Source organism: Stegostoma tigrinum, chromosome 34 (genome assembly GCF_030684315.1).
Source record: "Stegostoma tigrinum isolate sSteTig4 chromosome 34, sSteTig4.hap1, whole genome shotgun sequence".
Taxonomy (NCBI): Eukaryota; Metazoa; Chordata; class Chondrichthyes; order Orectolobiformes; family Stegostomatidae; genus Stegostoma; species Stegostoma tigrinum.
In genome coordinates this window covers 21,665,360-21,690,462 of record NC_081387.1, presented here as the reverse complement: position 1 = coordinate 21,690,462, position 25,103 = coordinate 21,665,360, and the positions used below count along the sequence as shown (strand labels likewise).

The 25,103-nt window shown below is 43.3% G+C and overlaps 1 protein-coding gene across 2 annotated transcripts in view; it reads right to left on the bottom strand.

The window, feature by feature from the left end:
• Window positions 1–25,103, bottom strand: part of atf6b (activating transcription factor 6 beta) — a 105,567-nt gene that overhangs the window by 35,980 nt on the left and 44,484 nt on the right. For both annotated transcript variants that reach the window (XM_059639376.1, XM_059639377.1), the window contains exons 7-10: window positions 21,445–21,650; window positions 20,268–20,453; window positions 15,183–15,274; window positions 8,170–8,316 (exon numbers count right to left, since the gene is read on the bottom strand). In XM_059639376.1, the coding sequence (XP_059495359.1) occupies window positions 8,170–8,316; window positions 15,183–15,274; window positions 20,268–20,453; window positions 21,445–21,650 (631 nt within the window). The remainder of the gene's footprint in view (window positions 1–8,169; window positions 8,317–15,182; window positions 15,275–20,267; window positions 20,454–21,444; window positions 21,651–25,103) is intronic.

The following is a 25,103-nucleotide window of genomic DNA, read 5'->3' as shown; positions in this document are numbered from 1 at the left end:
CCATAACTCCTCTGCATTGCTCCTCCCTCCTTCATTCCCCTTGGCTTCCAGCCACCCAGCTCTCTTCTGTCACTTCCATGCAAGACACCGAGGAGCCTTTCTCAACTGATGCACTCAATGTACCCGACCCCCCCCCAACCAGCCAGTCTTCTTTCTCGCCCCACATTTGTGCCTGTCTCTGTATTACATTTTCCCAGAGTTTGCACTCTACCAGATGGGAATTATTGCTGTTTAAGGACAATTGATGGAATCCAGATCATTAAATGGTGAAAAGCCACATCAAACAAGTGAGCAAACTTGATGCACATTCTACTTCCATTGCCCACTGAACCTGCTGTGCCATTCTATACGGTCATGGTTTTCTACCTTAGCTTCACTATCCTATCCCATCCCATCCCAACATCACATCCGTCAATTCTATTTGTGTCCCAGAATTCATCGATTTTAGTTTTGATTGTATATTCTGGTGTGGAGAAATCCAAAGAATCACAATTTTTGCACTGAAGGGGTTTCTCTTCAGCTCAGTCCAATATGCCGTACTTTTCATACTGATTACTGTGTCCCCAGTTTTCAACTCTACAACCAGGGTGTTTGACCTCAGCTCCAGCTTTTGAAACTACGAAGTTATTATAGAATGAAAGGAGACCATTCAGCCCACTGAATTCATCTCAGCATCAGGCAATCGAGTCAGTCCCATTCCTGAGTCTGGTCTCAAAGCCCTGCAGTTTATTTTTTCACATCTGATTTTGTTTTTATTCTATGGACGTCTCTACTTCTCCTGCCTTTGTAGGCAGAGCGTTTGCAGGTCATTTGCCCTTGCTGCATAATCGAGTTGTCACTCAGGTTCTCCCTGAAATGTGCAATATCATCAGTCCATGCCCCTTTATTCTTATAAAATAGGCCTCTGGGGGCAGCTTTACTTTGTCTCCTTTAAGTAGCCCTGTCATCATCCTGTTATCTATCTAACCAATATCAAATGTCACCTCAACTTCCTTTGCTTCATGGAGAACAACCCCAGCTTCTCCAATTTAATCTGGTACTGTAGTTAAAATTCCTCATCCCTAGTAAATCTCCTCTGCCACCTGTCAAGGACCCTTGCACATTCATGTGCCTGTATGAATTTTGCGTTCCTACATTAGGTATCTTTTTGAGAGACTGGAAGTAGAACGCGCATTAAGTTTGCTCCCTCTTTTGATACGGCTTTGTACCATTTTCTTATGCTGATGCTGGTCTTGCTAGGAGGATTGGGGCAGCAGGAAGGTTTAATTTCAGAATTTGGGGTTTGACACAGGATCTCACTGCTGCTGAACGGCAAGAATCCAAAAGCAAAAACCTGGTCTGTACTTCAAACAGTGGGAGATTTCTCCTTCACTGTTAACCAAAGACTTGAAGACAGTATGGAGGAAATAAAGAATCAGCAAAGCAAGTTAGAGATTGGAGATGATTAGGAACATCAAGGAGCAATGGAAGGAATTTTTCTGGCGCCAATATCAGCATTAACATTCTGTGGGTGGGAGATAAGGTCGGAAGGCAATCTACCTGTTTATTCAGTGCTGCCCTGGAAACCAGACTAACCATAAAACATAATTGTGCAACCCTGGAGCAAATTGGCAGCGGTTGGGAGATTTGCTGAAGATTACCATGCATACTTACACAGCAAGTCAGATTTAACTCTTCAGGGTTGGAACAGCACTCTGACCACAGAGAAAAGAACACACATTACCAATGACCAGGTTCAGGATAATGAGCAGTTTTTAGTAATTGTTTAATTTTATGCCAAATTCGTATTCAAACTACAACTTATGCAGCCTTAGGTTTAAAGCATTTCTGCACACAGGCTACGTTTGTATTCAAACAGTGCCTTGAACATGTTAAAAAACCCTCTCCTTTATGAGTCGGTGACTAAAAGCTTGGCAAAAGATGCATATTTTAAGAAACATCTTAGTGGAGCGGTGAGAGAGGTGTAGGGGTTTAGGGTGGAGGTTCCAAGGCTCAGGGCAGAGGGCAGTTGAAGGCATAGCTCACTGATGGCACAGAAATTAAATTAAGCAATTCAGGCAGCCGGAATTGGAGGGAGGCAAGACTGCAGGTGTTTAGAATGATAGGGATGGGCGAATCCACCAATGGATTTGAAAGGATGGATAAGAATTGTAGAACCAAAGGCATTACCACTGTAGGCCAGCAAGCACAGAAGCTGATCAATAAATGTGATTTGGCATAGGCAGTCCAAAGGGTAAATTAAAATAAATAATTAGGGAGGGATCTTCAAGTCCATTCAGTCTAATCCACCTTCTTCACCTTTGTGTTACTTCATTCACTGGTTTAAATGCACGCAGGGTACATGCCTCAGAGATAATGGGAACTGCAGATGCTGGAGAATTCCAAGATAATAAAATGTGAGGCTGGATGAACACAGCAGGCCAAGCAGCATCTCAGGAGCGCTCCTGAGATGCTGCTTGGCCTGCTGTGTTCATCCAGCCTCACATTTTATTATCAGGGTACATGCCTCAGCCTGGTTACAGCCCAAACTGCTCCTTATCTGTGTGTACACGTCATTTTCTAAATAACAAACCCGTATTTTCATCTTCTTTTCCTGGTGAATGCATCTGTTATGTACCTTACACCACTTATTAAACCTTTGTCACGCCTCCTCCTCTGACATCCAGCTCCTCTTTGTAATCCCTATTTACTGTGGTTTGGCAAAGTGTGGAGCTGGATGAATGCAGCAGGCCAAGCAGCATCTTAGAAGCACAAAAGCTGACGTTTTAGGCCTAGACCCTTCATCAGAAAAGGGGGATGGTGAGAGGGTTCTGGAATAAATAGGGAGGGGGGCGGAGGCGGATCAAAGATGGATAGAGGAGAAGATAGGTGGAGAGGAGACAGACAAGTTAAAAGGGGCAGGGATGGAGCCTGTAGAGGTGAGTGTAGGTGGGGAGGTAGGGAGGGGATAGGTCAGTCTGGGGATGATGGACAGGTCAAGGGGGTGGGATGGAGTTCGTAGGTTGAAATGGAGTGCGGCTTGAGGTCCAAGGAGGGGATAGGTGACAGGAAGAACAGGTTAGGGAGATGGGGACGAGCTGGGCTGGTTTTGGAATGCACTGGGGGCAGGGGAGATTTTGAAGCTTGTGAAATCCACATTGATAGTATTGGGCTGCAGGGTTCCCAAGCAGAATTATGAGTTGCTGTTCCTGCAACCTTCGGCTGGCATCGTTATGGCACTGCAGAAGGCCCAGGATGGATGTGTTGTCTAAGAAAGGTGAGGGGGAGTTGAAACGGTTCGCGACTGGGTTGTTTATTGCAAACCAAGCGCAGGTGCTCTACAAAGTGGTCCCCAAGCCTCCGCTTGGTTTCCCCAATGTAGAGGCGGCCACAACGGGTACAGCGGATGCAGTCTACCACATTGGCAGATGTGCAGGTGAACATCTGCTTGATGCAGAAGGTCTTCTTGGCACCTGGTTGGGGGGGGGGGGGGGGCGGGGAGAAGAGAGGGTGGTGGTGGTGTGGGGGCAAGTGTAGGACTTCCTGCGGTTGCAGGGGAAGTGCTGGGTATGGTGGGGTTGGAGGAGAGTGTGGGGCGAACAAGGGAGTCAGAGAGACAGTGATCCCTCCGGAAAGCAGACAAGAGTGTGGGGATGGAAAATGTCTTTGGTGGTGGGGTCAGATCGTAGATGGCGGAAGTGCCTGAGGATGATGCGTTGGATCCGGAGGTTGGTGGGGTGGCATGAGAGGACGAGGGGAATTCTCTTTTGGCGGTTACTACAGGTACGGAGTGCGAGGGATGTTTTGCTGGAAATGCAGGAGACACGGTCGAGGGCATTCTTGACCACTGAAGGGGGTGGGGGGGCAAGAATAGGGATTAAATGAGTTTGCCCCTTGGGTGCTTCCTTCAAGAACCCGAGGTGGTGCAACTCAACTTGCTGCCTAAGCAAGGTATCCTCCAGTTTCAGCATGAATATTAAGATGTTTTAAACCCCCTGAAAATGAATACTCCCTGAAACCACAGTAAGTGGCTCGGGCCAATTAATACCACAGAATGTTTTAGCTTCCCCGTGTCCTTTCATTTCCACATGTTCGCCGGTCTTAAACATGAGATATCTTAAATTTGCCTTCAGTGAGCTTCCATTCCTCGTCCACTCAGATTCAAATCCTTATCAAATTTCTTTTGCATGATTGGGGCTGCCTCCACACCACAAAATCTTTCTCCTCAACTCCATAATTTGAAGCCAGTCAGTCAATTTAGCTGTACCCAAAAAATTGAAGTTACTAGAAAAGCTCAACAACAGGTCTGGTGGCATCTGTGAAGAAAAATCAGAGTTAACGTTTTGGGTCAAGCGACCCTTCTTCAGAACTCTACGGTGTGGAATGAATTAACTGACTTGCATTGTGAATACTCCTGCCCATTGTCGTGAGATTTCCTCTAATCACCTGGAGACAACTCCGTCCAACCATCAGACTCCCAAATCTGCCTGTCTGAATCAGTTACCCACACCCAGAGACACAGCTCTGTCAAACTTGTGCCCTGGGGAATCCAGAAGTAACACTTGTTTCTTCCTGCACTGTAGTCTTAGTTTATGAATAAATTACTTTTTTCCATCTTGCAGGTTTGCGATTTTGGATAGAAGCCTTCTTTGATTTATAAACGTGTTGCTCCGAAATCTTAGCAAAGATGTAAAGGAAACATTGGACTTCCATATTTTGTGACTCTACCACTCCAAAACAAACCGCAATATTACACCAGCATTGTTGAAATTTGCCCAGGTTTGGCCTGTCCATAAGGAGGATATGTCAAATTTGGTTAATTACCACACCAGTCTACCTACAATCATCAGTATGAGAGAAATGTTAATTGATTGTGTTTCCAAAGAGCACGTACAAAAATCTGCTCACCAAAGTTCAATTTCGATTTCGAAGCAAGGTCATTGGGGTCATTTAAGAGACTGCTGGACATGTATATGGTCACAGAAATTTGAGGGTGCATACATGAGGATCAATGGTCGGCACAACATTGTGGGCTGAAGGGCCTGTTCTGTGCTGTACTGTTCTATGTTCTATGTTCTATCATCACTCAGGTCCTAACTTCCTGACTATGTGAGTGAAAACATGGACAAATGAATGAGGCGAGAGTGACAGAATTTGACCGAGCTAAGAGGACCAAAATTGAAGTTAAATTGGGGAAGCTCTTCATTGGTTAGAATCATAACTAGCACTAGTATAATTATAAACAGTGATAGTAAGTTATAACTAGAGAGATTGTGGGTGTTGGAAACCAATTGTCATAGTTCGAGGGCCTTTCCACAGGAATAACTCATATTTGAGGCCTAGGCCCAACCATTCTCAGCTGCTTCAATGGCCTTTTCTCCATCATAAACCCAGAAATCAGGCTATTCACTAAGGATTACACAATATCATTCAGACTGTTCAGATAACGAAGTGGTCCTAGCTTATATGAGAAAACCTGCACAACATGCAGGCTGATAAATGGTAAGAGTCAGAAATCACATGACACCAGGTTACAGTCCAACAGGTTTATTTGAAAACAATCCCTCTTAGCATTGAAAACACAATCCTTCTTAGCATCTGAAGGAGGACGGAGGCTCCAAAAGCTTGTGTTTTCAAAGAAAGCTGTTGGACTGTAACCTGGTGTCGTGTGATTTCTGACCTTGCCCACCCCAGTCCAACACTGGCACCTCCACATCATGGATAAATGGTAAATCCACTTAGCTGCACAAATGCCAGACAATAATCATCTTCAACAAGATAGAATCCAACCATTCCCCATGATATTCAAGGCATTACCAGTGCTGAATCCTCCACTAATCGACATGCCGAAATGTAACTACAGCAGACATATAAACTTCATGATCTCAGTTGGCTAGATAGCTGCTTTGCAATGCAGAGTGATGGAAAAGCTGTGGGTTGAATTCCCACGGAGGCTGGGGTTACCATGAAAGAACCTCCTTTTCACCTTTCCCCTCACCTCAGGTAGCGCTCAGGTTAAAGTCACCAACAGTCAACTCTCTAATGAGAGAGCAACCCACAATCCAGTAGGACTATGGTGACTTCATCTTTAACATTAGTGCAGGTCACAGGCTGGAAATTCTGTGGTAGACAGCTCACCTTTGACTCCTTATCTCCAGGGGCCAAGACTTAAGTGCACAACAAATCCATGAGTCTGGCTCAGATGTCACAAGAAGCACGACACAATGCAGGAGAAACTAGCCAACTTGATCGGCACCCTGTCCACTACCAACATTCATTTCCTCCATCAATTACGCACAGTGGCTGTGTATGTATCACCTACAAGTTGCATTGCTGCAAATCAAAGCTCCCTCAACTTTATCACCTATAAGGACTCGACAAGATAACATGGGCAAGCACACGGGCTCATCACCACCTGAAGGTTCCTCCTCATGTCACACACCATCTTCAAGTGGAACTATACTCTTTCACTGTCACTGGGACAAAGTCTTGGAATTTCCTCCTCCATAGCACTGTGGGTGTACGTACAAAACATGGACAGCAGCAGCTCAAGATGGCTGTTCACCACTATCTTAATGTGGAATGCATAGACTGAAAAGTTAACCAATCACCCTTTCAAAGTGAAACTGGAACAATGCTTGAATGGATGAAAACAGGGGGAAGTGGAAAAATCTGGATAGCTCTTTCAAAGTGACAGTAGATGTACAAATGTCTGAATAGCCTCCTGCAGCACAGCATGACTCAAGTGTTGAAAAACATCCCTTAATGCTCAAACACAATAGCATGTACAATAAAAGGGACATGAACTATCCCCTCCATTAGTGGCTGAACATCAAGAAGAAATCAGTAACTAACGGAAAACGCTGGAAACACACAAAATGAATCGGCTATGAAAAGAAAGTTACTTTTGTGTAGAGCTTAAGTGCCAACATCCCACCATGGCATCTGTTGGAATTTAAAATCTATTAATAAAGATGACCCAACATAAATCTAGTCTTGGTAATGGTGACCATGAAAGTATCATCCATTATTCTAAAAAAACCACACACACTTGGTTCATTCATCTCCATAGTCAGAAATCTGCCTTGCTCCCCTGGTCTGACCTATAGATCCCAGAACCAAACAATGTGGTTGACTCCTGACTGCTGTCTGAAATGGCCTAGCAAGCCACTCAGTTCAAGGGGAATTAGGGATTGACAACAAATGCTGGCCGTGTCAACAATGCGCACGTAGTCCAGGTCAGATGTAACAACTAGCTAAACAACTTGCATTTATAAAAGGTTTCAAATACAGGAAAAAGCACACTTCAAAAGTTTGCTTTCTAAACAAAATTAGACACCAAGCAACAAGAAGAGTTATTAAGTCAAATAACCTAAAACTTAGTGAAAGATTTAAGTTTTAAGTAGTGCCTTAAAGGCCAACAGAAGGGTTTAGTAAGAGAATTCTAGAGTTGGAAGACATGAAGCTGAAATCACGGCCACTGAGAGAGGAGTGCTCAAGAGGTAGGAATTGGAGGAATGTGGAAATCTCTAAGGCTTATGGGGTTGGAGAAATGGAGTTTGAGGCCTTGGAGCGAATTAAAAACAAGGACAGGAATTTTGATGTCAAGGCATTGCTTGATCAGTAGCCAATATCAGTGGCTGAGACAGGATTAACAGGGAAATGGGGACTTGATCCAAGCTAGGACCTGGGCAGCAGAATTTTGGCTAAGTTTACAGATGAAAATCCAGCAGGGAGTATGTTAGAGCTTTCAGAGGTAATGAAGGCATGGGAGGGTGTGGTTTTAGCAGCTGATAAGCAGAGACAGGGTAACATGATGGATGTCTTTTCAGGTGGTCTTAGCAATGGCAATGGTGTGTGGTCGGAAGCTCTCGCTGAACATATCTGAAAGAAAATCAATGATCTGCCTTTGCTTGAATCCACTGTTAATTGCAGTTTGGAGGCTTTTCTTCTAAATTACACCTTTTGTGGTCAATTTAAAATCAGCATTCAACACAAGTTACTCCTCTAAATAAGTAAACATGATGGTGAACAGAGCAGTACACCTTTGCAAAGTCAAGATGTGCAAGAAACGAATTTGTGATAGTGTCTCCAAAGCATAAATGCAGTGCGCGTTATTCTGAGACATTTAGTTCGAGGCAGCACTTTTGAGAGCAGATTGAAAATTTCTCCTATATATTTTCTTGTTACCTGAATTTGTCCCTCTGAGTGTAATCTTTCGACGCTTCCTGTGTCACGCTGTCTGTACCTGGTTCCTCTTTGAAAGCTAGTAGGTGCCTCTTGAAGTACGTATTGTCTTCTGGCTTCTGGAAGAGATCTGGCTTCTTCTCTGTGATACTGGCATGAGCAGGGAAAGGGTGAAGAATAGACAGGAATGGAAAACAGCCATCAGAAATCTAAACAATAGAAGTCCGACTTGTGATACAGTGCACAGTACTCTCGTGAAACCGAAGACCTTACTTCAACAGCCCATGAGGTCTCAGTACAAAATCCAAACTGATGCTCCCACACCAGTGCTGAATCAATGCTATAATCGGGACAGTGGTTATTCAAGTGAGATGCTAAACAGAGGTGGACTTCCCCAAGTAGACTTCCCTAAGGTTCTACACTCACTAGTATGAGCAACAAGGCTGCGCTGAAATCATCATTTTGGACAATATTTATTGTTCAATTGACAGCATTTGGGTCAGGGGAGGTGCGAGAGAGGAAAACAAGGAGTTCACTAATAAACTGCAGTCTGAGGAAGCTTGATGTGCAGAAATTGGCTGCGGTATTAGTTAGCGAGTGCCTACAATTCATATAGTTAACTTTCTGTAAATGATTTGTCTTGGAGATAGCATTTAACAGATGAAGCTCTTCCCCTTTTTGTAATGTTCTATGCAGCTCTGGTTAAACATGAAGATTTGCTTGTGAAGACTGTTAGATTCATTAACCAGAAAACACAATCCAGGAACTGCACCAGCATGGTTACTGATTTAAAGCTGAGTGTAACATGAATAAGCTCAATCCCAGTAACAACAACATCATCTGCACAGCCAGTGAGTTTTGTTATTTAATGATCACATTTAGCAGACTCTAAAATTAGAGGTTGGAAATCTCAGCAAGTGAGCTTTTTATTTTCAATGCAAAAATTAGTCAGTGAAACAGAGGACTGCAATTATAAAGCAACGTTCCATTTCATTCAAAAACCACAAACATCGCTGATCAAAAATCAGATCTAGCTCACGGGCAGGTGTGCATTAAACACACGCAATGCATCAATTTGACAGCACCAGCCATCTAAACATTTCAGTGAGAAGGGAGTGGCTTAACACCTAATTAGATGGGAAATAAGGGCTCATGTCTAACCCTGATTTCAAGTTTGTCTCTTTTAATTGGATCAGGAGAGATAGCACTGACCAAAAAAACCTGTCCCACCCGTACTCCCTTTTCAGGAGAGCTTTATAAAATCTAAACAGTAAAGTGAAGGACCTGAAACTTTTAACTGATTTACTGAGCACTTCAAAGTTTCAGCTGAAAAAAATTCTCACTTTGAAATGGGTCAGTATTTTGCTGTCTTCATCCATTAGATGTCTTACTGTGTCGAATGGGTTGGCTCCATGGATAGTACCAATATCTATGATCACAAGGTTCTGGGTTCAAACTCCACTTAAGAGCCCATAATCTAGGCTGACATTCCAAGGGCTACACTATCAGAGGTGTCACCTTTCGAGCTTCAGCATGCTTTATCCAAAAGATACACTGTAGCAACAAAGCAAGGTTTCATCAACATGGTCCAAACCTGCAGATTTAACTGCCTAGGTGATCAAAGGCAGCATACACATGCAAACAAGTCCTCGGAAAGTCGCCTCCAAATCACACTGTCTGTGTCTTGGAACTACATGGAACCACTAACAATGAAGAAACAGCCAGGTCCCTGGAATTCCCCTCCTGCCGGTACTGTGCATGTACCTGCACCATATGGATTGCAGCAATTCAAGGTCGTGGCTCAGCACCATGTTCTCAAAAAGGGCAAGGACAAAATCTGACAGCCTATCACCAGTTTTATTCATTCCAACAGTGGTGGCTGAGTGTTCAGTTACCTTGGCAGTAAGGTCTGAAATTCCCTCCCTCCACCTCTCTGGATATTTACTGCTGTCTTTCAGGGGGGTGGGGGGGGGTGTTACTTGAAAAAAAATTACAAGTTTCAACATTTGACATTCAAACATCAATACTTTAAGATATGAAAAGAAAAGCCTCTCAGATGGTTGCAAAGAGCTCCAGAGTGAGAATTCTTACAGCATAAGTGTCACCAGTGTCCTGGACAAAATTGATCCCTCATCATCTGAAACAAAAGTCAATGAGTTGCTATTTGGAAACACTTTAGTGCAAATATTGGCAGCTGAGTATCTCATATTGAGTCATATTTTGGAAGTACTTCATTCGTTATAAAGTGTTTTGGAATGCTGGGGTTATGAAATGTGCAACACAAATTCAACTTCTTCAAACAGTTTGATTCCAACCAACAGATTTTTTTTAATCCCAGGTGCTCCCCATATTCTGTCACAGCATTCCTCAAACCCATGGCCAACACCTCACCGCTTCACATATCAAATCACCTTCCTCTCTGTTGACAAATACACATTTTATTGGTGCCAACTGAGTTATTTGTGTTAACAGACAATTGCATTACTACATTGGTTTTTTTGCCACCATGAGATCTCAAATGACTATATAGTTGATAATCGCTTTTGATGTGCAATCGATGTTGTAACATGAAAAGGGTGTTAAAATATCAATTGCACACAAAAAATGCGAGGTGATGGGATTTCTGCTATTACCTCCTAATCTTCAACTATATCTCTTAATTAATTCTTTACGATCGCTGAAGTTTCTACACACTTTCTGGCTGATAAAGTGCTTTTGAAGAATAATCACTGTGATAATGTAGGAAACACAGCATACAATTTGTGTACAAAACATCAAACAGAGGCCTCTTTACGCTCTCAAACATGTATGGGAGAGAGAGACCAAAGCCATCATTGGGAAGGAGCAGTGAAAATTCTCTCTGCTGGGACTCCCTTTGCCTTTTGCTCTGAGGCACCATTACTATCTGCTTCACTTTGGTCTTCTGCCAATTTCGAAGTATAAAACCTATTACTTCTGCAGCCCTCTTCGGTTCCAAAGACTTCAGTCAACTTGAAACATTAGCTGTTACTCTTTCCACAGCTGTTGTCAGACCCAAGCTTCTCCAGCACTTTGTTTTTACTTTAGATGTCTAGAAAACAAAGTACTTCGCTTTAATTTGACAAATGTGATTTGTTGCTTGTTCAACTTATATTATAGTTGAGGGATTAATGCTGTTGAGGACAGTGGGGAAAAGTGTCACTGTTCTCCTTCAAATAGTAGCTCTCGTCTCTTTTACACTGTCAAATGGGCAGAGAGCCTCTGTTTCATGCTTCATGTACAAGTTGGTTGCTGTGTTTCCCACATTACCACAGTGACTATTCTTCATAAATACTTAATTGGCCAGAGGGGTGTAGAAAATTCACGGGTCATAAAAAAGGTGCTGCAGAGTGGAGTCCTTTTTTAGAAAAAAAACAGTAGTATTGGAAAGATGGTCCCTTTCACGATGTTGTGCTCTGCAGCACAGGAGAGTCAATCAAAATATTGTGGTCAAATATTAAGACTGACTTACAACATTCTGATGCAGAGTGTGACACCCACTGATGTACGTAAAACCCAAAATGAGATGATTTTGGGAGTGAGGTGTGACGCAGTTCACAGCTGCTCAAGCTTCTACTTTCATTACAGCAACAGGGCAAATGACTACAATATGATTTCATTTTTCAATTCCTTCTTATGTATCCAGAGTATTCCTGCAAAATTACTTGGTGCACTGGTTCAAAAGTAACATTTTTGGAGAGTATAGCAGTAATTTGAGACATGACACCGTGATGAGAATGAACAAGAGAAAGCGCTCCATCAGTGGAAGTTTCCTTCATTCCATGAGGAGCTCTGTCATTCACTCAGATACATTTGTCAACAGCTTCATTGCTGCTGTAACAAGTTGTAATTACCTCATCTTTAATGCAGTAAAAGGCCTCAAAGTGCTTGATAGGAGAAACAAACAAAACCAAAAAACAAACAAAAACCAAAAAACAAGACATCATGCCATACTGGGGCAAATATTTAAAGTAGTAATTTTTTAAAGTAGCCCCCCGAAAGAAAGAGCAGTAAACATTCAGAGTAGTAGGGGGAGGGAATTTCAGAACTTACAATCAAGATCATTGAAGACACAGCCACCACTGTTGGAGGGATTAAAACTGGTGATATGTAAGATTGACAGTCAAACTGGAGGACTGCAGTGAATTTGGATGGTTCCAAGACTGTGAGATTAGAGATGGGAGCAGTGGTGTAACATCCTAGAGGGATTCATGTGTGTAGAAATCATGCAGTGTCCAAACTTCTGGAAGGCAAACAGGATGGTAACTTTTCATTTCTTTGTCAACATTCCTACAGTGTATTTTTCATTACACAGGGTGACATGTTAAAAGGGGAATAATTTCTCCCCCCATGAAAGTGTCTTAACTTTGAGTCCATGAGTGACTGCTCTCAGATGCACAACTATAATCACACTGTGGCTAATCTTCATATTGCCACCTAACAGGATTTAAACTAGGACAGCAAATCTTGAGTTGAGTGGCAGGGGATCAGAAAGGACAGTTGGATAATTGACAGGCGATGTTTCAAAGTCAAGTTTAGCCTTTCAGGTCAAGAGATCGAAATGAAAATTCCTGATGTGACAACCACTGGCACTTTATTACTTTCGTACTTTTAGAAATGTCGCAAAAGTAGCTGCTTCCCTGAAGCTGTAAGCAGCACGAGGCAGTGTTTTCAGGTTGTGGAGCCAGAAATAACGTACTTGGTGTTTTATTGGTGAGTTAGTCTGAGGTTGAATAGTCATGACTTCAGTGGGGTTCCCTCTGAACGGCCAAAGCAGTTTTGAAGTTCAGAAGAGAGGTACCAAGAGATGGGCCAATCTTTCACTGCTGACCCTCCAATCAGTGGACAGCACTTTCACTTCTGTTTCAACAGGTTATGGGTTTTAAACTCACTCCAGAAACCTGAACACAAAATGGAGCCAGCCAAATTCCCAGTGCTGTTCTAGGCAGCCAATTGTCTATATTGCAACAATGACTCCACTTCACAGGGAAAGCTCTCGCTGACTGTAGAACACTTCAAAAGGTGCTGAGGAACCGCTGTCCCAATTCTGAGCGCCATTTACGTTCAACAAGAAATTTAAAGCTAGAGGGTCGCTTGTGCTTCAACTTGGAAACTATGGATCGCATCACTGACAAACCATAGACTGCACTAGGTCTGAACTGACAATTATGTGCAAGCCTTTTGGAAACATGAAGGAGAACACAAAAAACACACTGGCAGTGGTTGCTAGAAAGAAAGATGCAAGAAGACTGTACGTGAAAGAGGTGGTTCTACCTCAACTACACCTCAACCCCATTTCACAAATTGCATGAGTGATCCAGGAAATTGAGAAACAAGTTTTGCAAGGCAAAAACTAACTATAAAGGCATCTCTGACTGTTTGCCCTGCAATCTGCCCTAAGTCACAATGCAGGTAGCAGGGGCAAAACATCATGAAGGGATTCAAAAAGAGACGTGCAGAAATCATGCCACAACCAAAATGGCAATTTTTTCACTTCTTCGCCTGCACTTCAACTGTATATATTTCCATGCACAGGATGGCATGTTAATGGGGAATAATTTCTTCCCCACTGAAGCAACTAAAATCATGTAGGGCTTGTCAGTGGGAGATCAATGAGCATCTGGCACCAATTCAAGCCAGCATCCCAAATTAGGGCACGATGTGGTCCATTGTCCAAATCGATCCCTGTTCAACTGTTACTAACGAAACGGAGAGAATCAGTAGACTTTAAAGTCATGTCAAGTTAGGGTAAGACACTCTGCAGGATTCAATCACGCCCGGCCTCAATACCATTTGTTTTTTCCTTCATGGGATATAGATGTCACTGGCAGTCCCAGCATTTGCTGTTCCTCCCTTATTCCCTTTGAACAAGTGACTTTCCAGGCCATGTTATAGGGTAGTTAAGAGTCAACCACATTGCCGCGGGACTAGAGGCCAAAATGGGTAAGGTGACAGCTTTCCTTCCCTAGAGGAAGTTAGATAGTAGCAATGAGCTGCTTCCTTGAAGTCATGGGCTGCAAGTACACCCACATTGCTGGTTCTAACCCAGTAACAATGAAAGCAAGAGATAACAAGGTGCAGAGCTGGATGAACACAGCAGGCCAAGCAGCATCTTAGGAACAGGAAAGCTGATGTTTTGGGCCCACACCCTTCATCAGAAATGGGGGTGGGGAGGAGGGTTCTGAAATAAATGGGTGGAGGGGAGGCAGATCAATGAAGGCAATATAGCTCCACGTGAAGGTGGTACATGGTTTTGAGAACTTGCAGGTAGAGGCTGATTTGCTGCCCTTGTCTTTTAGGAGGAAGAGGTTGCAGGCTTGGAAGGTGCTGTTAAAAGGAGGCTTGCTGCAGCTCTGCATTCTGAACGATACATGGTTGCTACATTGCATCATTGGTGGGGAGGCAACGAACGCTTAAGATGGTGGACAGGGTGCTGATCAAACAGGTTGCTTTGAACTGCAGGGATGTAAATGTGTAGAGTTTATAGAGTTACAAAAGGAAGTGAGGGTACGACAGGATTTGAAAAAGAGGATGAGAATTTTAGAACGGAAGAAATGCTAGACCAGGAGTCCAGCTCAGCTTCAGCTCCTAAAATCAGAAACCAAAAGAAAATGTAAGCTTGAGAAAGGTATCACCATAAGAACACCTCATCACTTCTCTCTCCAATGAGGAGAGATAGAAATACAGAAAAAAGAGACAGGCTGTTTGGCCCTTCGAGATTCCTTTGCCATTCAGTAGGATCATAGCTGACCATTCACCTCAAATGAGCTGTTCCTGTTTTCTCCCCATACTCTTGTATTATTCTAACAACTATACCTAACTCTTATTGAAATAAAAAATTCCAACAAACTCTCGTGAATATAATCCAAATTGGTCTAGTCTCTCTTCATACATCAGTCCTGTTATCCAAAAGATCAGTCTGGCAAAACTTTGCTGTTCTCCCTCCACAGCTGGAACATCCTTCCTGAGATAAGGTGACCAAAAAACCCCATTCTCACCTGGCAGGTCCAAAAGTGAATGCAACGAAGAGCAGAAAGACCATCACACACACCGCTTTACGATTACCGGAGCCCAACTTCAATTCTGTGTTCTGAAAATTCAAAAGATGGGAAGGCACATCAATAAAAATGTTAAACAAATCTGCATCAATCTCACTCCATGGATACAAGTCTAATAAACTGATGGCTTGAGAGTTCTGCCATTTGAAAGAATTCCAAATCATTTAGTTGGGTATTGCGTACTGTAGGCTACTGAATTCCACAAGTACCAGTCCTTCAGTCTCATCTGGAACCATACATGTGCAAAATGTGGCAGTGATCTACTGCCACAATAGTTCATCAAGGGAATTCTGGCCTTTCCTCCCAGTCTCGTTCAGTCAAAGACTGAGGAACAACATTAAGCTAACCTGCCAGTTCCATCAATTGTCATGGGATTCTTGTCCCATTGTGGTCACCTCTCCAAAACGTCAATGTCGCTGCAGGAGAAGGCAACACCATTGACACTTTGCTAAGTGTCAATTTGCACTTGATTAAAAAGAATGGGAGATCAAGCGCATGATTCAGGAACTAAACCCAAATGATGTTTCAGCTTCAAAAGGGCAAACACACCACCATACTTTCTCAAGCATGCCCTGTGTTTAATAAAACAATTGTTATTTTCACAATAATTGAAATTGTGGAAAAATAATTTACAGACACCCTACACAGGACGGGATGCTAGGAAGTTGAGTTCAAAGGCAAGTGACACACAGGCACTGCAAAGTATTGACCATGCAGGAACAACAGTTCTGCACAAATGCTCCATGCTGAGTTCATTAGCCTCCTGCCACCCTTCATTGCTCAACTACATGAAACAAAGGTAAGCCAAGCATGATTACTACAAGAGACAGTTGCATCTATTCATCGGTTATTTCTGGTTATAGATTAACTTCTGGTTCACTGCTCTTCCCTACTGGCCAATAGTGCATGGGCAGCAGTTCAAGGAGGTTCAATGGCACTGGGCTATGGGCAACAAATGCTGGCAGCAAATGACACACTCATCCCAAGAATAAAAAAAATCTTTCAAAGAAAAATGCTTCAACATAGAATACATTTTTGACTGATAACTGCTACATATCTCTTTACTTTTATTACTCTCTCTGTCCTCTATCTTTGGTACAATGAAACGCCCTTAAAGACTTCACTTGGGTCATCACTCAACATTTACTTCTTTTTAGGAGCAAAGAGTCCCGACTGTTCAGTCTGGTTTGTTGTGGGGTTAAAGGCACAAACGTTGTCCCCTGTCAGGTTATGCTGGTTTTATTGGAGATGCCATTGATCCCTCCTCTCAGATCTACTGGTTTCTTAGTCTCCTTTGTGTTTTCATCACAAACAAGCTACATCCTCTTCTTCTTTTTAAGAACACTGCACACTAAATGCAATCAACACAGTTTAGTGATTACAGAGTGGGGTGCTCACTGAGAACACAGTCGTTTCACAATCATAATCAGGATTGTATTTTTGTTTCAGATTTATTATGATAAATTCAAACACCCTAGCTGCCACAATAGGATTTTTCTTTCCTGTGATTAATCAGTTCCACTATGGAATCATGTTCAAGTTGTAGTCAAATGTACTTTCTCTCCAATACATACTTTTACTGTCTCAGTCTTAAAGGGCAACTTCAGAATTCCCATTAAATCAATGTGGTGATAGAATCCGAGGGAGATGAGGTGAGATTTGTTTTACACATTCAAAGGCAGAGATTGAGGGTAAGAAATTCTCACTAAGGCCAGTGAGTGATTGGAGGTCCTTTCTGAAAGATGGTGGAGGCACTCTTTACTATCTGTAAGCCAGAGTTAAGTACATTCTTGATAAACTAGTAATGAATGATTAGTTTGGACAGGACTGTGGAATTATCACATCAAACACAATCTTATTACATGGCAGAGCAGACTCTACCCCTGCTCCTAGTTTGTAAATTTGTATGTACTTTTGCACATTGAAAAAAAAGCAACCCAACTGATTCTACATCCTCACACCGTGCTTCCTGTAAAGGCTCCATCCCATTCTCTCGGTTCCTCCATCTCTGTCGCATATATTCATGAGGGCAACTTCGACAAGAGAGCCTCTGAAATGGCCACCTTCATCCTCAGCCGAGGACTCCCCAGCACTCTTGTTGAAAGGGCCCTCAACCGGGTCTGACCCATCTCCTGCACTTCCACCGTCACCCCTTATCTTCCCTTCTGCAACAGTGCTAGGGTTCCCCCTGTCCTTACCTACCATCCCACCAGCATCCACATCCAGAAGTTCAGACACCATTTCTGCCACCTCCAAACTCATATTCCCCCCACCCTTCCTTGTCCACCTTCCGCAGAGACCATTTCTTCAGGGACACCTTGGTCCACTATTCCTTCAACCCCAACACTGCTCCACAGTACCTTTCCCTGCAACCAAAGGTGGAACACCCACCTATTTACCTCCTCCCTCCCCAGTATCCAAGAGCCCAAACATACCTTCCAGGTGAAGAAACACTTCAACTGTACTTCCCAGAATCTAGTCTGTTGCATTCACTGCTCAATGTGGTCTCCTCGACATTAGGATTGTATTTTTGTTTCAGATTTATTATGATAAATTCAAACACCCTAGCTGCCACAATAGTCACTATTAACAGCTATTCACCCCCCTAGCCAGATAGTTATTAACTCCTTGATAATCTAACTGCTCTCCTCTCTTTGGGCTCTATCATTGACTCCCTACCCCATCCCCTCCCTTTCTCTGCATACAAACCATCTCCTCATATCCTAGCTACTATCAGTTCTGAGGAATGGTCACCGGACACAAAATGTTAATTCTGAAGTTTTTCTTCACAGATGCTGAAAAACCTGCTGAACTTTTCCAGCAACGTCTGTTTTTGAACTTAAATCGAAGATTTTGGTGAAGCTAAGACAACCTAAATTACAAAATAATAAGTGGCACACAGCTAGGGTGTACAAAAAATAGACCAAGGCAGTTCAGAGTTCCACACTGAGATGCTGAGGAGCAGCTGGAGTCAAATGCAGATTCACTGCATACAAATCTGGAACATCACCACCCCCTCCTGGTTGGTAAAAGAAAGACATCTTGACTAGAGGTAACTGCTGCTGTTACTGCACTGGGAAAAGACATGCTACGGAACACACAGTCAGAAAACAAACTGCATAGACCTGAGTAGCACATTGTTCAGGCTAAAGAGTATTTTTGACAAAATTATCTTTCCAACAAATTAGGCTGCTGCCTACACCATGAGGTGCCATTAAGGGTTACGGGGGAAGGAGGGAGAATGGGGTCAAGAAACCTGTCAGCCAGGATGGAATGGCCTAAGCCTGCTGCTATATCTTATGGTCTAATACTATGGCCTCAACTCTGTATTCCTGGGCTCCCTTTGTCTACCAATAATCTTTCTAGCCCAGTTTTGAACGAATTCTGCAACCTAGTCTCCACTATTTTACAGGGAAGGGAATTCCAGAAATAAGTGACACTTGGTTGGGGGAGGGGGGGCAGGGAGAAACAACCATCTCCTCATATCCATCTTAAGTGAGATGTTTTATTCTTGAACCACGTTCCCTGGCTCTAATTTACAGCCCAGGAGGAACATCATATCCAGTCCCCTCAGTATTTTATCCACTTTACAAAGAACTAGACCTAACAGGAACTGCATTTCTGATGAAGGGTCTAGGCCCGAAACGTTAGCTTTCCTGGTCCCAAGGTGCTGCTTGGCCTGCTGTGTTCAACCAGCTCCGCACTTTGTTATCTCACAAAGAACCAGAGCCATTTGCCTGAACAGCAGAGAAGATAAATGGGGAGATTTGATCGAGGTGCTCAAATTCATTAAGAATTTAAGAGAAGGAAAACGATGAAATGACTCAAAGGTCAACAGAAAGTACAGATTTAAACTGAATGCAAAATAACAAAGTAACAGAAGGGATTGTATTTTTTGGACAAGTTGCTAGGATTTGGAATGCACTGGAATTGTATACAGATTCATAAGCAATCTCTCAAAGAGGATTCGGATAAATAAGACCATAAGAAATAGAAGGTGGCTGTCCAGCCCCTCAAACATGCTCTGTCATTCAATAGGATCATGGCAGATCTGACATTCTTGCCCCTTTCTTGTAACCCTTGTTTCCCTTCTGCTTAAGCTTAAATATACACAAGGATTCTGGCCCCAGAGCTCCGTGGCAAGGAGTTCCACTCAATCCTCAGACAAGAAACTCCTCCTCACCTCACTCTTAAGTTGGCATCCCTTAATTTTGAGGCTACGCCTTCTGGCCCTAGACTCTTCTATGAGGGGAAACACCTTCTCAGCATTAAACCTATTAAGCCCTTAACAGTCACTGAAATACTTGAAAGAGAAATGACATCAGGAATATGGTGCAAGATCGGGAAAGTAACTGCATTGCTGAGCCTGTGCCATCTCTTTGGAAGACTGAAAATTTTCTATGCTGCTGTTTTCAGCAATAAAAAGTTGCAAACTCTATACCTTATCAATGGTTTGCACAACATTCAAAGTGTTTCCCCAACTAGATAAACCCGGTCTGCTATTTTTAAAGAAACACACAGGTCCAATACAACTATTCTAAATCTTTGCTAATTCAGAATGTGGCCTGCTCAATTAGGTCCACCATCCTGACGCGACAGTGCCATGCTTAAAACCAAAAGTCAGCTTCGAAGCAAAAAGGAAAATGCTGATCAAACAACAAAAAGAGTAAACCATTACTGCAGGTCCCACCACACCCCACAAGAGAAGTAGGTTTTTTTTCCCCTCAAGATTGCAGTTATGTTATACACAGTAATACTGTAAAAGCAGTAAATAAGCTCACTGAGCAGTTTGCGGGGTTCTTCTACTAATGTTGCTTTGGGGAAGTAGTGACTCAGGAGATTGGAGAGAGCTGACCTTTCAATTAATGCAACGTGAGATTTCATATAGGTTTTCTGGATGGAAAACTGCACTACATACCCGCAGTGACATGTATATATTATATACATATATACCCACACACACACACACACACACACACACACACACACACGTGTGCAAAGCAACAGGACTATCACATGTCTCACCTCTGACATGATGCTGTCTAGCTTCTTTTTCAGCAGCGAGTTCTCCCTTTTCAGCTTCTCATTCTCACTGAGTGCCTCGCGCAACTTGCTCTCCAGACCCTGGAGATATTCTTTCTTTTTTTTGCGGGACTGGCAGGCGGACTCACGATTCTTGATCATTCTCTGCTGGCGCTTTAGCAACTTGATCTAAAAGAAGAGAGTTTTACACAGAATTACACCGAAGTTCACGCTGGTATTTACGCTTTGTGTGTGAAATTCTTCCAACCTGTCTTGATCTAGCCCATTAACACATCTTTTTGTCTTTGCCCCTCCTGATTAACTACTTTACTCTCAACAGTTTCATGCTATTCATCTGAACCTTGCTTGATCAGTGATCCCACTGTAGACTTTTCAGAAACCTTTCAGAGTTCTGGGGAAAGGTCACGACCTGGAATGTTAATTCTGATTTCTCGCTACAGATGCTGCCACACCTGCTGAGCTTTTCCGCCAATTTCTGCTTTGGTTTCTGAGTTACAACATCCACAGTTCTTTTGGTTTTTCTTTCAGTTGCCCTCTCTCCCAAATTTCGTCACCTGGCTTTTGGTTCAACGTTTTCTAAGAAAAAAATCTTATTGGACAGTGGGTATCACTGGCAAGGCCAGTATTTGTTGCTTCTTCTAATAATCCTAAAGGTGGTGAAGCTGCAGTTCACCTAGCGCAGATATATCTTCCTCCCGCTCCTACCTTCTTTGCTTCCATGCGGCCAAATTCAGCACCAGAATTTCCTTAAGTGTATTCATTTCATTTTCAGACAATATTGATCAAACTTAAAGCTAAAACAGTTATTTTTCAGTGGCTCAGTGGTTAGCATTGCTCACAGCCCCAGGGACCCGGGTTCAATTCCTCTGGCGACTGTCTGTGTGGAGTTTGCACATTCTCTTAGCGTCTGCATGGGTTTCCTCCCATAGTCCAAAGATGTGCAGGCTATGGACTGGCCATGCTAAATTGCCCTTTGTGTCCAGGGTGTGTAGGTTAGGGGGATTAGCCATGGGAAATGCACGATTACAGGGAAAGGAACAGGGAGGGGTCTGGATGGGATGCTCTTTGGCGGGGCGGTGTGGACTTCTTGAGCCAATTGGCCTGTTTCCACATTGGAGGGATTCTACGATATCCAATCTCCAACAGTTATTGTACTTACATCAATCTCGGAAGTATTAGTTTCTGTCTGTGTTGGCGCCGGCACAATTGGTTTGGTGGCGGGCTTGTTGATAGTGATTTTGTTGCAGATGCCATTGGCTTGCTTAGAGTTGCCGGTGGCCCCATTCACTCCTGGTACTTTGATTATTCCCTGGGTAGGAATTCTCACCAAGTCAGACTGGGCCAGAACCACAAATTGCCTCGATGCTAAGCAAAAAAAGACAACTTTTAACACAAGAATCCTCCAAAAACACATTCCACTTTTTCGCACTCAAGTTATTAAGGGAAAAGGCCCAGATATACAAAGCATATAACTAGTTTTTAAATTACATTGGATGGCACAGCGAAGAAGCAGCTATCCAAATCTCACTTTTTTTGAGAAGCAATTGCATTGATCCCACCCTTTCCCGATTCCAAATCACAAATAGTCCAGCTTCAGGATACTTTTTAATCTTAAATTTCATCAAAGTTAACACTGTCTCACTCTTCTTTAATCACCTTTTCGGACAATGTTCTACAGTACAGGAAAACACAGCGCTAATAAAGGTCTTTGACAGTGACTGCATCAGATTTGTATACCAAGATGTCCCTCTCTGGTTACTCATACACAATGCAGATGGATTCTGAAAAGGTAATTACTTCCCCTTGCAGGATACAGCAGCATGCGGTCAAACCCCCTTGCTGCTGGATTACAAACTGCAAGTAGCTGATCTGCTAAAGATTCCCCATTTCTTTATGGCCAAGAGTGTTAAGTATCTCCCATCACCAATGGGAATGTTATCCAGCTGTCCTGTATCACAACAGGAAACTGGTATGTTATACAAAATAGCTATGCTATCAAAAGGGCAAGTCCCCAATGTCATTTTGCAAGCCTTACAGGAACACAAACAACAGCTCATTCAGTTACTGGTGCTTATCCCGCCATTCAATAAAGATCACAGTGATCTGTAACACAGCTCCTCTGGACTCTGTCCCATATTCTCCAACTTCCTTCTGTTAACAAATCTGGCAATCTTGGATTTAAAACAGACAACTGATCAAACATAAATTGCCGCGAGTGGAAGACAGTTCCAAACTTCTACTACCTTTTTGCAAGGAATGCTTCTCAAATATCACTTGAAATGTTTGGCTCTAATTTTTATTCTTTTAATCTTAGTTTGTCCAGGTAACATTTTGCTACATCCTCACTGTACTCTCTCCAAGAGCTCAATGTCCTTCCCAAGGCTGAACAGAATATTCCAGACATGGTGTAACCAGAGCAATATATAGTTGGAACATTACTTCCATCTCCTCGTATCTTTATCTTCTGATAGAAAGACCAGCAGCTTGTCAAATCGAGCCGAATAAATGATCACAGTGCACATGGCGTTGACAGCACTATTTGGATTGTGATATGATCTCTGAGGCAGTCCTATCACTAGAAAGCATGGCCAAGGTATAACTGCATCTGTTCAAAATGGTCTTTTAAAGCTACAAGGGAACAATTACAGGGTCTTGACCATCCCAGTTCATCTGTAGTTAAAATGAACACAGATGGAAAGCACACAGTCTTTGACGGTAAAGCTTTCAGAGTATGAATTTGATTTAATTGAGATACAGGCATGTGTCTGGACTCCAATTTGATTTGGAACATTGCTGAATCAGCCCATATGCAAACATTTTTGCAGCTTCGTTCCTGAGTATTTAATCATTTCAAGGGAACATGTAGGGAGAGAGCAAATACACTTTGTACATTGTATAAAGAAAGTTCATTAGCACCATCACGTGGTGACAAGTAAATGGTGCATTAGAGCAACAACTGACATTGGCAGAGTGTCTTAACTTGGTTAAAAGTTTAATAGCCTCACATGAGTATTACCAAAAAAAATTGACTCTGAGCCTCATAAAACACAAGGATAAATGATCAAAGGCTTGGTTAAACAAGTAGGTCTGAAGGATTGTCTCAGGAGAGAAGAGGCTGAAGAGGTTTAGGGAAGGCAATTCAGAGCTTGGAACTGGACCGTTGAAAGCACAGCCAATGTGATGCTGTCACAATCAGCCATGCCTGAAAGCCACAAATGGAGGAGTGCAAGATAATAAAATGTGAGGCTGGATGAACACAGCAGGCCCAGCAGCATCTCAGGAGCACAAAAGCTGACGTTTCGGGCCGAGACCCTTCATCAGAGAGGGGGATAGGGTGAGGGTGTGTGTGGTGGCTCATTGGAACGTTCCAATGAGCCACCACAAACTGCAGCACAGAGGAACTACAAAGAGCAGAAGAAAATCACCTATACAGCGTATTCAAAAAGAATGGGTACCCTATGAACACAGTCCGCCGATTCCTCAGTAATAAACCCAAACAAACAGACAAAACGGGCTCAGAAACCATAACCACTCTCCCCTACATCAAAGACATTTCCGAAATGACTGCCAGAATACTCGGACCTCTTGGCATCAGGGTAGCCCACAAACCCACCAACACACTAAAACAGCAGCTAATGAACTTAAAAGACCCTATACAGACAACAAACAAAACAAACGTCATCTACAAAATACCTTGCAAGAACTGTGACAAATACTACATTGGACAAACAGGCAGAAAGCTAGCCACCAGGATACATGAACATCAACTAGCCACAAAACGACATGACCCACTATCACTCGAATCCTTACACACAGATGAGGAAAGACACCACTTTGATTGGGACAACACATCCATCCTAGGACAAGCCAAACAGAGACACACACGAGAATTCCTAGAAGCATGGCATTCCAACTGGAACTCCATCAACAAACACATGGATTTAGAGCCAATCTACCATCCCCATAGAAAAAGAACAGGAAATGACATCACCAACGCAGGAAATGACATCACCAACCCAAGGAAACCTAGCCAGATAAATAGAAAGTGGGACATAACACCAGTGCTTCGTCCGAGGCTCACTGTTGATGTTACCTAGAATGGTGACAAAACATCTGGGGACAAACCTTACAGCTCAGTGAACCAGCTTACATCTCGAACACAATAAAGACCCACTCTCTTGTGGACTGAGAGGACGAGAGTACTGTCTTGGAGGTGAAAGGAGGACGTCGGGTTGGCTGTGCACCCTTGCGACCAGTGGATCTTAATGCTGGTTTCGGCCTAACGCTGGTTCAGGGGAGCAGCCAACCTGCAATGATGGCTGCGGCAAGTGCTCGTGCCCCAGGTCAGGGGGTCCGGAACACCATCCGTGTTTCTGTAAAGAAGATGGATGAAGGTGCACCTGTGGACCGCACCTTCTTCGTGAAGAGGGTCCTGTTGGACTGTTGTGGGTTTGCTGCTGCGGACATTTACTGCCTGCAGGATTTCCCCGGAGGGGGTTTTTACGATGTGACCTTCCGGAGTGCCAAGCTTTGCGAGCGCTTCCTGGAGGTTTTCAAGGAGAAAGGAGGTGAGGGCCCCCTCTCTGTATTGACCGCTGTCCCACTGTTTGTGATGCCAGCACAGAGGAGCCGTATGGTGACTGTACACATGTACAACCCGCATGTGCCAGCAGTTGATGTCCTGACCTTCCTCGGAAGGTATGTGAAGGTGGAAGGGGACCTAACTGACATGGTGGACCCCTTTGGCATCTGGACGAGTAAGAGGCAGGTCAAGGTGATGCCGAGGATGGACGCAGACGGGAATGTCGCACACCCACC